Source organism: Dermacentor albipictus, chromosome 1 (assembly GCF_038994185.2).
Source record: "Dermacentor albipictus isolate Rhodes 1998 colony chromosome 1, USDA_Dalb.pri_finalv2, whole genome shotgun sequence".
NCBI lineage: Eukaryota > Metazoa > Arthropoda > Arachnida > Ixodida > Ixodidae > Dermacentor > Dermacentor albipictus.
This window is the reverse complement of record NC_091821.1, coordinates 276,858,728-276,872,735: the sequence shown is the minus strand read 5'-3', so window position 1 is coordinate 276,872,735 and position 14,008 is coordinate 276,858,728. Positions and strand designations below refer to the sequence as shown.

General features: G+C 46.7%; 1 protein-coding gene across 2 annotated transcripts in view; it reads right to left on the bottom strand.

Moving 5' to 3' along the window:
* The window catches only part of LOC139054394 (transcription elongation regulator 1), a 317,005-nt gene that overhangs the window by 134,641 nt on the left and 168,356 nt on the right, over positions 1-14,008 (bottom strand). For both annotated transcript variants that reach the window (XM_070531327.1, XM_070531328.1), the window contains exon 9: positions 15-270. In XM_070531327.1, the coding sequence (XP_070387428.1) occupies positions 15-270 (256 nt within the window). The remainder of the gene's footprint in view (positions 1-14; positions 271-14,008) is intronic.

Here is a 14,008-nt window from a genome sequence, read left to right as displayed (position 1 = left end):
AACAAAATGTTTACCTTGCCCCTTTACTTCAGGTTGAACTGGAGGCGTTTGGACCATTTTGTCCACATCAGTCCGCTTCTTCAATTCTGCCGGCCGCTCCCACACAGACGTGCGAGTACTTGGGTTGAAGAAAAACACACGACTATCTCCAGTCCACACAACACACCATGGCGTGCCTGGAACAGGTGTGCTTGATACTGGCTTTGACTTGTCTTGAGGTTTGGCTGGTGGTCGCTTCACAGGAGCTGCAGTCTGTGCACTTTCCATACCCTGGTTCAAGAAAGTTGTTGTGTAAACACAGAGCTCATGTGAAATTAATCAACTAAACAGGGTTGAATCCTAATAATTTAGGCTCAAGAGGCTACCTGAAATTTGTTTCAATTATCATTAAATACAGCTTTGGAAATTTTTAATTGAATCTTTATTGCATATAAAAAAATATTCCAGCATTGTAACTTTTGCTACGGAAATATTTTATACTCTGAATACAAATGCTTGCCAAAGAATGCTTTTACTCAGTTGGAACTGTTCGATCCAAAAGGGAATGACGATGATGTATGGGTTTTAATGGCGCGAGGGCCAGATATGGCCAAAGAGCACCATTATAAATGAAGTGCCGATGGTAGAACATTACAACTGTCAGAGTTGAGAATCAGGATGTGAATGTTACATGTAATACCCCTGTCAAGCGGGCAAGTTAACTGCACTTACGGAGAGTGCAGTTGGTTTTAAATGCACTTTCCCAAATAAAAACGTCGCAAGTGGAGTGTGCTCGCAGAAGAGTGCACTCCGGTCGGAGTGCGCTCACGAAACGCACTTTGCTGAGCGAATGCGTAGCCTCGCGCCAGCAGTTTTAACAATCCAAAATGTAATGCATAGAAAAAGGACACAGAAGTTCATTCTAGCTGTTGAACCGCTTCTAACAAAATACGTAATCGGAACAGAACTCGTTGATATTCTGTTCCAGCAGGATCAAATGGTGCCTTGTCACACACCACCATCTTGTTCTGGATTGGCTAGGCATTCGTCTTGGCCGGCCTTGACTTGCAACATTCTTATAAAAATATTTTTATTTTTTGTTGAGTAAATATGGATTAAGATTGTTTTTTATCTATAATACAATAAAGCAATCGCTTCTTAGAAGGTTTTTTACTTTAATCTACATATAAAAAAAATTATTTTTGTTTGTTGCCTTTTTTTTGTTTGTTTACTGCGAGTGCACTGTTTTCCCATTTAGGATCGTGTATGTAGCCTTAAGTGTCACCCAAGGTCACTTAATTTGCCCGCTTGACAGCGGTATAACTTGGCTGTAGAGAGGCCTAAAATTAGTCGCTGTAAAGTGCGTAAAATGCACAGGTATTAAAATAATGACGATGACTAGTGGTGTGCGCTATGAACATACAAGTTCTATTAACAAGGGATTATATACTGAACGAGTGAGTAACAGTAGTACTCGTACCTCACCAGTGAGCCTTTGAATGCAAGGGCTGGAAGGCATGTGCTTACAAAAATGCTATCGCAGCAGCAGCCTCTAGTGAAAGAATGTGCTACGTATACCTTGGTCTGATAACTTGCAACGTGCCAACATATAGCAAAAACGTTAAAACTAACTTCTTGTCAAATAGTGGTTCAATGCCGAAAAACATTGTGGGGTAGAGCGGAATGTGTTGTCAGTATCCGGAGAAAAAGTACTTTTGTAGTTGAGCTTCTATTTCTCAACACGCTAAAAAGACATGAACCACCATAAGCATCTCACCACATTTATCGCAGACAGGCGACAGAAAATTACCACAGTCTGTTGTGTCTTTGTTAATGCTGGCCAGTTTTCTACATTTGGCTTGATAACATGAAGTTTATTAAGCATTTCAGTGTCCCACGTACGTTGCCAATGGCCCCTCAGTTTATTGCATAATAAGTCTACAACAGGTACAGCTAAAGAAGAATTACTTGGTTTTGTAGTTACTGATGTGGCTATGCGGTCGGCAAGCATATTACCCTCAATGCCTCTGTGGCCAGGCACCCAGCACACTATACGTTGATCAGATACGTACAAAGCGCAGAGGATTGAATAAAGTTCAGTAAAGAGAGGATTTTTATTCTTTCGTAAGATTTAAAGCTTTGACGACGCTCAATGAATCTGTAAATATTATTACTTTTTCTAGTTTTATTTCCTTGATGTGCCTTACAGCCGACAAGAGTCATAGGCCTCCACCATAAAGATGCTCGTTTCCGGGTGCAAACAGCCCGATTCTGAGAAGGATTGGCCAATTGTGGCATAAGAAACGCCCACATGGGACTTTGAAGCATCTGTGTCTGTGTGCACGGGTACTTTGACTAAACTTCTAGGAAGTGCATTTTTATGAGTATTTCTGGGGCATTCTTTGTAACTTCTACAAAAGACTTGTTGCAGTCTATCAGCTGCCACAGATACGGTGGTAATGGCTTGGCTGGAGCCAGTAGCGGGTTTTCAATAAGGGGGACAACCACTGCTTTGCTGAGGCTCTTCACGCGCGAGAAAGGCTCCCTCACCATTGGATTGTGAAGAAGTGTGGAACAATTCGTATTGCTTGCGGTTTCGTTAAAAGGATGTTCAGGGTTAGAGTGTGTTTTCAGCAAATACATGAAACTGGACAACGACCTTTGCAGATGGAGTGACCACTCATTGGACTCTACATAGAGACTTCTGTACAAGGCAAGTTCTGAAACTCCTGTGGCCAGGCGGATTCCTAAATGATGAACAAGGTCAAGCATTTTTAGGGCACTCGGTGTAGCAGATCGATACACCACAGCACCGTAGTCTAGATGCGAGCATGCATGTTCTGTCACTTGCCCAGTTGGTGTGAGAGAGAATTTTCAGTAAGTTCATTGTTTTCAGGCACTTTGCTTTGAGGTATCTGATGTGGGGGATGAAACTTAGTTTTGGACTGAGTATGACAGCTAGGAATTTGTTTTTTGTTCACAGGAATGTGTTGTCCTTGCAAATCGATAGTGGGGTCAGGGTGCAGCCCTCTCTTTCTTGAAAAAAATCACACAGGAGCTTTTATGTTGATTGATTTTACACCCATTTTTGTCTGCCCGTTTGGATTCTTTCATTAGGCCAAGCTGGACTTGCCTCTCGCAGACTGCAAGGCTACCGGATTTAAAACCTATCTGCACATCATCTACGTAAACAGAACAGAAAATGCCTTGTGGGGATGCGCGACCCTCGCGCCTCCCCTGATGTTTTTCCCGCATAGCGCGTCTCCTGTGGTCCCGCTTCGCCGCGTGGCCTGCGTGACGTCAGCGCGGTTGATGTGGTTGAAGCGCAGTCCGAGAGATGGCGCGAGCGTCGCGCCGCTGCGCGGTTACTTGGGTTCGAGAAAGACGAGGCGCTCTCTCTTGGGTTCCAGACAGCCAGCGGGACGGACATGCCGTGCCGCATGTGCAGCGGCCCTCTTTCCCGGCGGGTCGGCGCACGGCGGGGGACGTCTCCCGCGTGCGCGCCGACCGATGCTTCGGCGAGACCGTCTCGCGTGGCCGCCTTCGAACGCGCCACGATTCGCGTGACTATACACGCGAACGACCAGGCGTTGGGATCCAGCATGGAGCGAACATATTCGCTCGCGAGGACGCGGTGAGTCGGACTTCTAGATTTGTCGCGCGCCCATCGGCGTGTTTTGTGGATAGCAACTCGGCTAGCTGGCACTGATCTATGAAAGGTGCAATAAATGCCCTTGTGATTGTTTGCACTACTGTGTTGTCGTTCCTTTGTCCCAAGAGTACGGTGTGAGAATCCCACATCAGATCCCACATCTGGCACCCAACGTGGGGCTCTTGGGGCATCGGACGAAAATTTTAAGTGTTGCTTCGTTCGACACCTTTGTTTGAACCGAAGCGTAGGCCTAGCGTGGATTTTCGCTAGCGTCAGCGGCGTGCTTTCTTGAGCGAGGCGGCGGTGGCTGAAGTGTGTTTGAACATGTCAACATACTAAGCCTTTTCGCAAGTGTTTTTTTTTTTAATGGCATTCGTTGGTACGAGAGCCACGTGGTCTGCATCCTGGGAGAGCGAGGCTGAGCGCCCGCGGAGCAGTAGCAAGCCTGAAGCGAGTGAGTACGGAAGCCTCGTGGGTGGTCCGAATTTCTTATGTAAATAGCTTCTTCTATCTCTTTGACTCTGATGAAGTCGCAGCTCTGGGAGCCGGGTAGCCGCGGGCCACGGGTGCCACTATGGGCTGACTGGTATTGCGGCCTGGCACCGGGCGCTCCGACACCGTCTGGGACGGTGGGCGCCGTCAACTCGGATGCTGTGTGCACCGAGCGGAGTAGGACCACCTCACAGAGCTGACGTCTCCTCGCGGCTGCCTGTTTTGCGCCCATTTCGGGTGTTGTTTTTGGATGCCGGTTGTTGTCAGGGTAGCGACGCTTTAGGTCTAAGGCTTTACAAAGCTGCCTGTCGCACGTGGAGGGACACAACCTGGTGGACCGTGGCGTTGAGGTGTTGCACTTTGCTTACCTCATTCTAGTTAGCCTCGCACGAATTGAAATTACTCGTTCGACTCAAGGAAGCGAGCTTCGTTCACGTGAACTTAGCATCTGAGTAGCTGCCCGATCTTTTGCTAGCCGAGTTGAACATCGCACCACGTGGGCGATGCGCATGCAGACTTCCTCTCCCTTGCACTACTTTAGTGTTTGCCGAGTGTGTTGAGTTTACGCAGTGTGATTGGAGTCACCCCTGGTTTGCCGTCGCCTGCACATCGTCTGCGCTGCTGCCCCGGACTACGATCGAGCCACCCTGGGCGATGGTGAGGCTGTGGCCAGTTCGGCGCGGCGACTTCGGCGGCCTCCTGTATCCAGCTCACAGCCCTCGGCGGCGGACAAAAGAGCCGGCGGTCAACGACAGCTACTGCGGCTCCCGCCAGCAGGGCGAGTCGGCGCGAGCGACGCTTGCTCGTACCGACTACTGCGTCGTCGTCTCCGGAGTCCTGGCCTGGGATCGTGCCGTCGAGGCTGCAAAGCCGCTGCTGTGACCGGCGGACGCCAGCGGTGCACCCAAGGACAATGTCGGCTCGCATGCTATGGACAGCCTGTGGACATTTCCTCAGCGCGACCGCTGTTGCATGTATCACCCTGTTCGCGAAGCACGGGTTAACGTTAGACCGTGTCACGTTTCGCCGGAATAAGAAGTGATTTAAGGTTGGGGGGATGTGGGGATGCGCGACCCTCGCGCCTCCCCTGATGTTTTTCTCGCATAGCGCGTCTCCTGTGGTCCCGCTTCGCCGCGTGGCCTGCGTGACGTCAGCGCGGTTGATGTGGTTGAAGCGCAGTCCGAGAGATGGCGCGAGCGTCGCGCCGCTGCGCGGTTACTTGGGTTCGGGAAAGACGAGGCGCTCTCTCTTGGGTTCCAGACAGCCAGCGGGACGGACGTGCCGTGCCGCATGTGCAGCGGCCCTCTTTCCCGGCGGGTCGGCGCACGGCGGGGGACGTCTCCCGCGTGCGCGCCGACCGATGCTTCGGCGAGACCGTCTCGCGTGGCCACCTTCGAACGCGCCACGATTCGCGTGACTATACAAGCGAACGACCAGGCGTTGGGATCCAGCATGGAGCGAACATATTCGCTCACGACGACGCGGTGAGTCGGACTTCTAGATTTGTCGCGCGCCCATCGGCATGTTTTGTGGATAGCAACTCGGCTAGCTGGCACTGATCTATGAAAGGTGCAATAAATGCCCTTGTGATTGTTTGCACTAATGTGTTGTCGTTCCTTTGTCCCAAGAGTACGGTGTGAGAATCCCACATCAGATCCCACAGCCTGTAGGTAGTGAATAATGGAGCGTGTTCACCTTCACAATAAAAAGTGCGCAACTGAGGACGCCTCCCTAGGGTACTCCAGTTTCCCGTGTAAATGAATGAGAGAGTGCGTTGCCTATTTTTATGCGGAAAGTACGTTTCATGAGGTAACTTTCAATAACATTCAGCATGTTGCCCCTGATACCCATTCGTGACAGGTCTCAGAGGATTCCATAGCTCCACGTGGTGTCGTAGGCCTTTTTCATGTAAAGAAAAATGGATAAAAAGAATTGCTTATGGACAAAAGCATTACAAATATTGGGCTCAACATGCATGAGGTGGTCAGTTGTTGACCAGCCCTCTCTAAATCCGTACGGATCAAGCATTTTGTTTCATTGGGGGTAATGTAGAAAGCAACAATTTATCATTTTTTTCAAACAACTTGCACAGGCAACTTGTTAGTGCTTACTTGTTACTGAGGCTAGATTTTACTGTTAGCACAACTTGTTAGCTCGTTACTGAAGCGAGATCTTTGCCCTGGTTTAACACAGGGATGACAATAGCTTCTCTCCACGAGGATAGAAGAAGCCCAGCTGCCGAGAGGGTATAAAAGAGTGCAATTAGTGCAATTTGTTTAATCATCTCGGACTTAATTCTGTCGGGACCCGGAGCAGAATTATGACATGTGTTTAAAGACGTTTAAAACCTCAGCAATGCAGAAAGGCTGGTCAAAAGGTTTGTTTGGGGTACATTTACATTTGAGCGGCTTCCCTTCCTCCATTTCTCTGAATTTCAGGAAAGAAACAATAATGCATAGAGCTAGAAACGCACTCAAAGTGCTCACCAAAAGGTCGGCTTGGTCCTTCAGACTGTCTCGTTGTTTGTTTACCAAGGGCAACAGATGGATTTGCTGCCGTTTCAACCTTCTCAGCCCATCCCATACTTTCACCTCCTGTGAGAACGAATTAATACCAGAAAGAAACCTCTCCCAGCTTGACCTTCTTGTTTGCCTTTGTGTCCTCCATCCTTGCGATTTGATCTGCTTGAGTGCTATAAAGCTTCCCGCATTAGGATATTGGTGAAGAATGCCCCATGCTTTTTGTTTTCTTTTTTACGCACCTGCATACAGTCATCATTCCCCCGGGGGACTCGTCCTTTGCATAGGTTTCCAATCGTCTGCGGGATGCATTTTTCTGCTGAATCTATTATAAAACTGGTAAAATACGCTACTGCATCGTCTGTGCTAAATTCCCTGATAAAATCTTGTGATATATAACTTGATTCTTTAAAATGATCCCAGTTGGCAGATGATAGTTTCCACCGAGGAATATGTGGAGGGCATTGGTATTGCTGTATCAGGTTTAGGGTTACAGGAAAGTGGTCACTTTCAAAAATATTTTTATTACACTCCATTCTAAATATGGAAAGATGGCTGCAGAGTCAACTGCTAAATCTATTGAAGAGTATGAATTACGTTGGACACTGTAATACGGGGGCTCTCTTTTATGAAAGAGGCATGCACCCGAGGACACAAGAAAGTTTTCTATTAGCCAGCCTCTCGTGTCACATCGCGAGTCTCCCCACATCGTGTGGCGAGCGTTCAAATCTTGGACAAGTATGTAAGGCTCGGAAAGTTCATGAGGTTATAAAGGTTTGGGTTGTTTTACAGGATGTTTAACAGCAGTGAAGTGGATAGACAATAAACCAGTGACACTGTTCACAACGTCAGACAACCCTGAGGATGACATAACCGTAAACGAAATAACAATCACGAAACGAAGCCGAGCTTACCTTCTCCCTCTAGTGTTTCTAGACAACACAATCATGAGAGGTAGTGATCACTTCGTCCAGCCTAAGAAGAGCTATGGTTGAGAAAGTTTCGGTACCACATTTTCGACTTTCTCCTTGCCCCAGCAATTGTACACTTGTACATTCTCCACTAGATCAGCAAAATGACTGTGGTGTGCCATGTAAGCTTCAGACTGGACTTTCCATAGCAAAAACCAAAGAGTGTATTACTTCACAAACAAGCCCTATGTGCCCATCAGCATCCAGCTTACTGGAGTGGGTCACCACTTGCTGGAAAAATCTGCCTGCTACCGAATGTGCTGAAATTGCAACACAAAGGCAGAAGAAAAAAAGAACATGGTACACCTGCTACACCAGCACTGTGCCACTGTGTGTGAATCTAGGTTAACGACAGGACCACATTAAGTGAAACTAGATCAACATCGTAATGCTCAGTCTGTACTGTTACGATCAGCCTGCAGGGATACTGCTCTGCAAACCTGTCTCAGCCCGCTGCAGTTGTTTCGATCGACCCGCGGGGGTGGCGTCCTTCAGAGAACCGACGACGACAGCGTTAACTGACCGTGCACTTCCTTCAGAGAGCTGGAGACCACGGCAGCGTTAATCCACCACACGCCTCCTTTGGAGAATCGGCGACCGCAGAAGGGCTGGGCACGTTTGGCGGACCGTGTATTGTTGGTTCAAGTGCCGTGGCCTTCATGGTCTATTTGCAGCAAGAACAGCTTCTCTAACAAAAGGATGTTTTGTGGTACGTTTTTCCTTGGGCCCTAGGATTCGTCACAGTCTGCGGACACTCGTGGCGGCTGCTGGAGATGTCAGCTCTGGAATTAAGAGGCGCCAACTGGGGTCAAGCATGACAACCTGGCTATGAGGACCCACTCAAATTGGTGGGTTCCAGGAATCCAAAGTGCGTATGCGAGTGTGTGATCCCTCCCCCTCAAAGGCGGGTCGACTATGCCCAAACGACTGTGGACGGTCTGAATGGACGAAGGTTGGACAGCAGTTCTCCGTCCCTTAGGGAACTAGGGAGGAGGCTTTTCAAGCAGCAGTTTGTCGGCTGCTAGGGGGGTGCTTGGTGCTTGGAGCTGTGTGCTTCGTCTTGCATGCTCCATTTGGGAGATTTGCTAGACTGTTGAAATGTATCTTCTGTTTTAATGTAAATATGTAAATAAATCCTGTACTCTGAGTTCTCGATGAGAGCAAGTTCCTCCCTACAACCAGGTTCCAAGCGTGGGTGAGTTGGAGACGGCATGGGCCAGCTACCACACAGATCATGCCCGACAACAAACCGTACAACTGGATGCCAGCAGTGGGATCGTCCTACAACTCTAACAGTACCTTCTTACCTATGTATTGTGTCAAACATATTAAGCTTCATTAGAGAGTTTTAGAATAGGGGCCCTAAATAAATAGCGTCGAAGCCACTGCGCATGCATGAGATGCAAACTGCATTTGGGTTTTGCGGCATACCTGACAAGACTGGACTACTTGACCACTTGAGGTTATCGATCACAGTGTGTTGTGAGCGGTTTGTGAGGAAACATTCAATCAAGGACAATAAAAGGGGGTAAAGATTAGAGAGCTTGGGGTCCCAAAGAAATAGCGTCGCAGCCACTGCGCATGCGCGAGACGCAAACTACGTTTGGGTCTTGTGTTGGGAACGCTATTTCACCGATTTAGCGGGAGCCCAAACAGCGGCCCCAAAAGCTTTGCCTCAGCAAACATGGAGGCACCCATGGAAGCGACGGCTCTAACCTACAACCAAACTGGGTTCGATTCGTGGTAACGCGTGAAGTTCGCAAGCTAGGAGAAGTGACTGCGGTTATCGCATTCTCTCAATTAGTGTGTGTTAGGAAGATTGATTCATTAGATGCCGCTGATTCCGAATTCGATTGTGGATTTTAGGGCTCGTAGGCCTAACGCAACTAAGCTTGGCTGGTGAAGGCTAGTAAAGTTGGTTTGCTCAAAACTAAGCATAACTAATTGTTTGCTCCTTACAGAATAACCTCTAAATTGTAATTAAACGCTAATACACGCAAGTGAAAATTACTATTCTTATCATAAAATGGTATATTTTATTTAATTATTTCTAATAGCTTTTCTTTGACACCATAGAGGTGCTGTCAGCGCAAGACGCTACCGTATTTACTCGCATAATGATCACACTTTTTTTGTCAGAAAAATTGAAGCAAATTCAGGGGTGCGATCATTACGCGGGTTAAATTTCCCGGGAAAAAAAAAATTTTTTTTTTCGTCCGCGTTTGCTGCGGGATGCGAGATTGCGGGTGCGGGACACCAAAACAAAAATGGCGGCTAGCGGAGCGAGCCGAACGCGCCGAACACGATTTTTTTTTTTCTTCTCGTGAGTACATTACGTGCATTGAAACAGTTTCTTCCGTATTAGTGATGAATAATATCGTTAATATCGGCAAGTTTGCGGCAATAACGTAGCCATGTCCACTTTGAGGGGACAGAAATAGGTGGGCGCGCTTAGCTGCCAGTGACAGAAACACATGACGGGCATGCTGCGGAAACTGCGGCATCTGTCTTCACTACTTTCCGCTAATGGTGGGCGAATATCTTAGCTGTGTTACAAGCGTCGGCGTATGAATAGGGTACACTTTTAACGTATCAGAGTAAACGTGGCTACTATCATTGCCGCGCGCGATTTGTTGCGTGCTCACGAGTGCAAAAGCAGATGAAAAGAATCGAAATGCGCCTTTATTGTTTTTGTTGACATCAGCCATTATAAAGCCAACCCATAATAAAGGCAAGTTTGGTTGTACCTCATTTTGTCATGGAAGTGCGGAAAGTGATGAAAGTAATGAAATGAGGCATCTACTTAAGAATGTTTAGTGCGTGCAGGCCGCTTGGCTTGTCTTGAAGAGTCGTTCGCATAGCATTCGACAGGTGGTAAGCGCGATCATTATTCGCTAACTCTCTATTTTTTATGTTTCGAAAATCCATAAATGATTTTTTATCAAGTGTGTTCATGTTGGACAGTACGAAGCATACGCCCGACCACATTACTTGCTATATTTCTACTTCAATAAAATTTTGGAATTTGAGAATGAACGTCTCTAACCTTTCTTCTTTTTCAGAATTTCACACTGTTCTTGTGATAGCTACAAATAATTCTACCCATTAAAAGGGTTAAAAATAGGATGAACGAAAAGAACACAACACAAAAGGGACATCTGTTTGCTTTTCCACAATTCACAAGTATGTGTCAGTTATATGTAGTTACAAGAATGAATCCTATAGCTTGCCCAGTCCACAGTCAATCCCACTTACAATACTGGTTTTAACAATAAAGTAAAATCTTGTTAAATGTACCCGCTTAAACAGTAGTTTCGTTTTAAAAGTAGTAAAGTCAAATCCCCGACTCAGCGGCCATGGAACATAATCTGTTTTGTAACCACATAAACTGTACAAGCTTATTGCATAGGTATCGGTTAACATGTAGCGTTTCCACTTTTCCTCGTGCAAACACGGCGGTGCGTCGTCTCCGTCGAGCGGCCCGGCAGAACAATAAGCCTCAGAGATCAGAAGAACAGCCTCCAAGCGCCCTGTGCATTTGCACGTGAAGCCACATCAACATCAACATAATTTCGGCACCGTGCCAGAGAGTGTTGTGGCCTAGTGCAAACACTGACTCACATCAGGCCGAAGCTCAAATAAAAAAGACGCCGGGTGCGTAGAATAGAAGAAAAATTGGACATCATTCAATCGAATGTGACACGAAGAAGTCGACGCTCACACGCGACAGATATCTGCTGTCGACTACGGTGCGTGGTATTTGGAATGAGAAGAAGTTGCTCGACAGCGCTGCTGTGACAGCGAAGGGATGTCGGCTATGGGGTTCGACTTTTTGCCATCGCTGCCTCTGTTGTTTCCGAAGTGTCGACTAGCGAAAGTGATGAGGATGACACGGAAAGCGACAGCACAGTCGACTCAGGCCCGACCGTGGCAGAAGCTGCGCGTTACTTCAGTCTCATGAATGCAATCTTCGTGACGAGAACAGCACCCCGCAGTGAAAAAGGCGCCCCGCGACTTCCGCAGTGCTACCACCTATGTGCACAGAGAACATGGAACGCCAACGAGGAATCTGCCATGCGAGTGTTTGCCAAAAGAGGTGGCTGGCTGAAAAGCTGGCTGGCAGCTCCAGTAAGTTTGAAACTTCTGTCGTTGCTGCTAGGCCACCGCAGCATCAAACGAAAATAACAGTTTTGTCGCGCGAAGTGAATAAATACTGCATGTTTTTTCCCCTTTCATCGCACTCTCTCTGAGTTCTGTTTTTGACAGGTAAGTGGGCATCTCGTGCTATTTGGGTTAAGCAGTACTACCGTTTAGTGCAAACTTTTTCCGAGCTCCGGTGAACTACGGTTTCACGAAGTTTCACTGTATATTGGATACAACAATAAGCAGCCAGCACTCCATCAACTTATGTGTGTGCTCTATGATAAAATAAACCACTTACTACAACGTTCCCATGCCACATTACTGGTTCTAATAAATTCATCTGGCTACCAGGAGTCTGCGACAAAAGAAATAGGAACGCAAAATATAAAAAAATAAAAAGTAAAATGCGAGCTGCCGCACCCGCTTGCATGCCGTGCACGTAGCACACCAGAATTGCCAGTTTTGCATGCCTCTCTCATCTTCCTTTTACCTTTCTGAAACAACAGTTGAGCAGCCAGTGAGTGCTATCGTTGGCGCTGTGGACTGATGTTTCGGAACAGTGGAAGGAAGACAGGCTAGAGGTGCGGCGTGTGTGGAACACAAGTGGGTGCAGCACACAGGTGGGGATTTTTTTGAAAACAAGGTCCTCTTAGCCAACTTCACAGGGGTTTGGCGTATCTAAGATCTCAATCTTGTAACCACGTCCAGAAAAAAACTGTCAGTTAGGGGACTTCTAGATGTCGTGCGAGCATAAAAATGGTATGAATGACACCACTCCAAGCTGAGAACACATAGAAATAGTCAGCAACTAAGGATACAATCAAAATATAATAAATGAGTATAATAAGCCATAAACGTGGTGGGATGCGGGTGCCTGTGTCGTATTCTGACGTGCCAACACCAAGTGCCACCTAACTTAAGGGGGGACGTGGAAATGAAAAAAAAATTTCTTATTTATGGGAATAAATTGACGAAATTTGGCATGCAGGTGTGCTTTGTTATGCTGACATCATAACTGAAATCAGTTTTGAGCTATCTATTATATATCTTGAGTTAGAACACTTGATATCCTCTAATGGTCATCTCCCAAATTAATTAATTAATTACAAATAAGTTTGTTAAGTTTTTCATACCAGCATGTTCAAGAAAGCCCATTATGTGCAATAAAGCTATTGGTTTATTTTTTAAATGCCGAAATAAGCACAAAAGCTTTTTTTGAACTTTTCTGTGCAAGTTGTCTTACTAACGACCTTTGCAAAAAACTCAAATTTTTTTATGAGGTGCAGATGAAAATGGACAGCTTTATTGCACTCATCAATGTTTCACGATCAAAGTGCAAAAGACAGAATGATTCTGTCTTCATTCATTGTGAAATTGCACGGGAATTACTGAAAGCAACTTCACAAAAAGTGAAAGCTAAGAAAACAGGGCTCAAAGTTTTATTTGCTGGAAACATCAAAATATTTATTTTGAGCACCTAAAACCCGCCTGGAATGTGGCCCTTTGGCAGTGAGGACACATTTTGAGGTAATTTTTGGCTTCTTTACAGCAGTTTCATGTGCCCTCGTTGCCTTTTTGATACGTCGTGCATCCTTTTCAGCAGCCCGCCGCAGTGAACACGATCCTGGACTGTATCCCAGTTGCGACATAATTGTTTGCAGTGCTCTTTCACAGCCAGCATTGAAACGGCAAACTGCATCTGCCACAGCACTTTCAAAACTCAGGAGTGAAGCAAACCAATTTTTTGTTTGGAGTGACCAAATGAAATTGTTCTGCGACTCGATGGCGTCCCACGTTTTGCCTTGTTGGCATCTTTCAAGGAGTTGAAAGATAGACGCTTGCAGATAGACGCTTATATATAGGCAGGAGTGCTGCTCAAACATGTGCAGGAAGCTGCAGCTTGTGTGCAGGGGCTGGTTGACCTGAGGCCACCGCAGAATTAAACTTGCACCAAGAGTTCACGCCAGTGGGACAGTGCTCGTGATGTGGCTCATCATCGGTCGATGTTACATGGTGAAAAGTAGCCATGATGGCCTTTTCCATAGCAGGCACATCATTTGGGTTACTTTTTATGGCTAAGCCATAATAGTTCGTGAGTTTTTTAATTAAACCCTGCGTTAGGCGGCCCTTTCCACTCATGCTGAGCTCATGGTCCTGTCCTTGCTCTTGTTTTTCTCAACAAGGTTGCGCAAAGCAGTCCCCATTCTTTTCTTCACGTGGTTCACACACTCTTGTTTGTGTATGGGTATGAA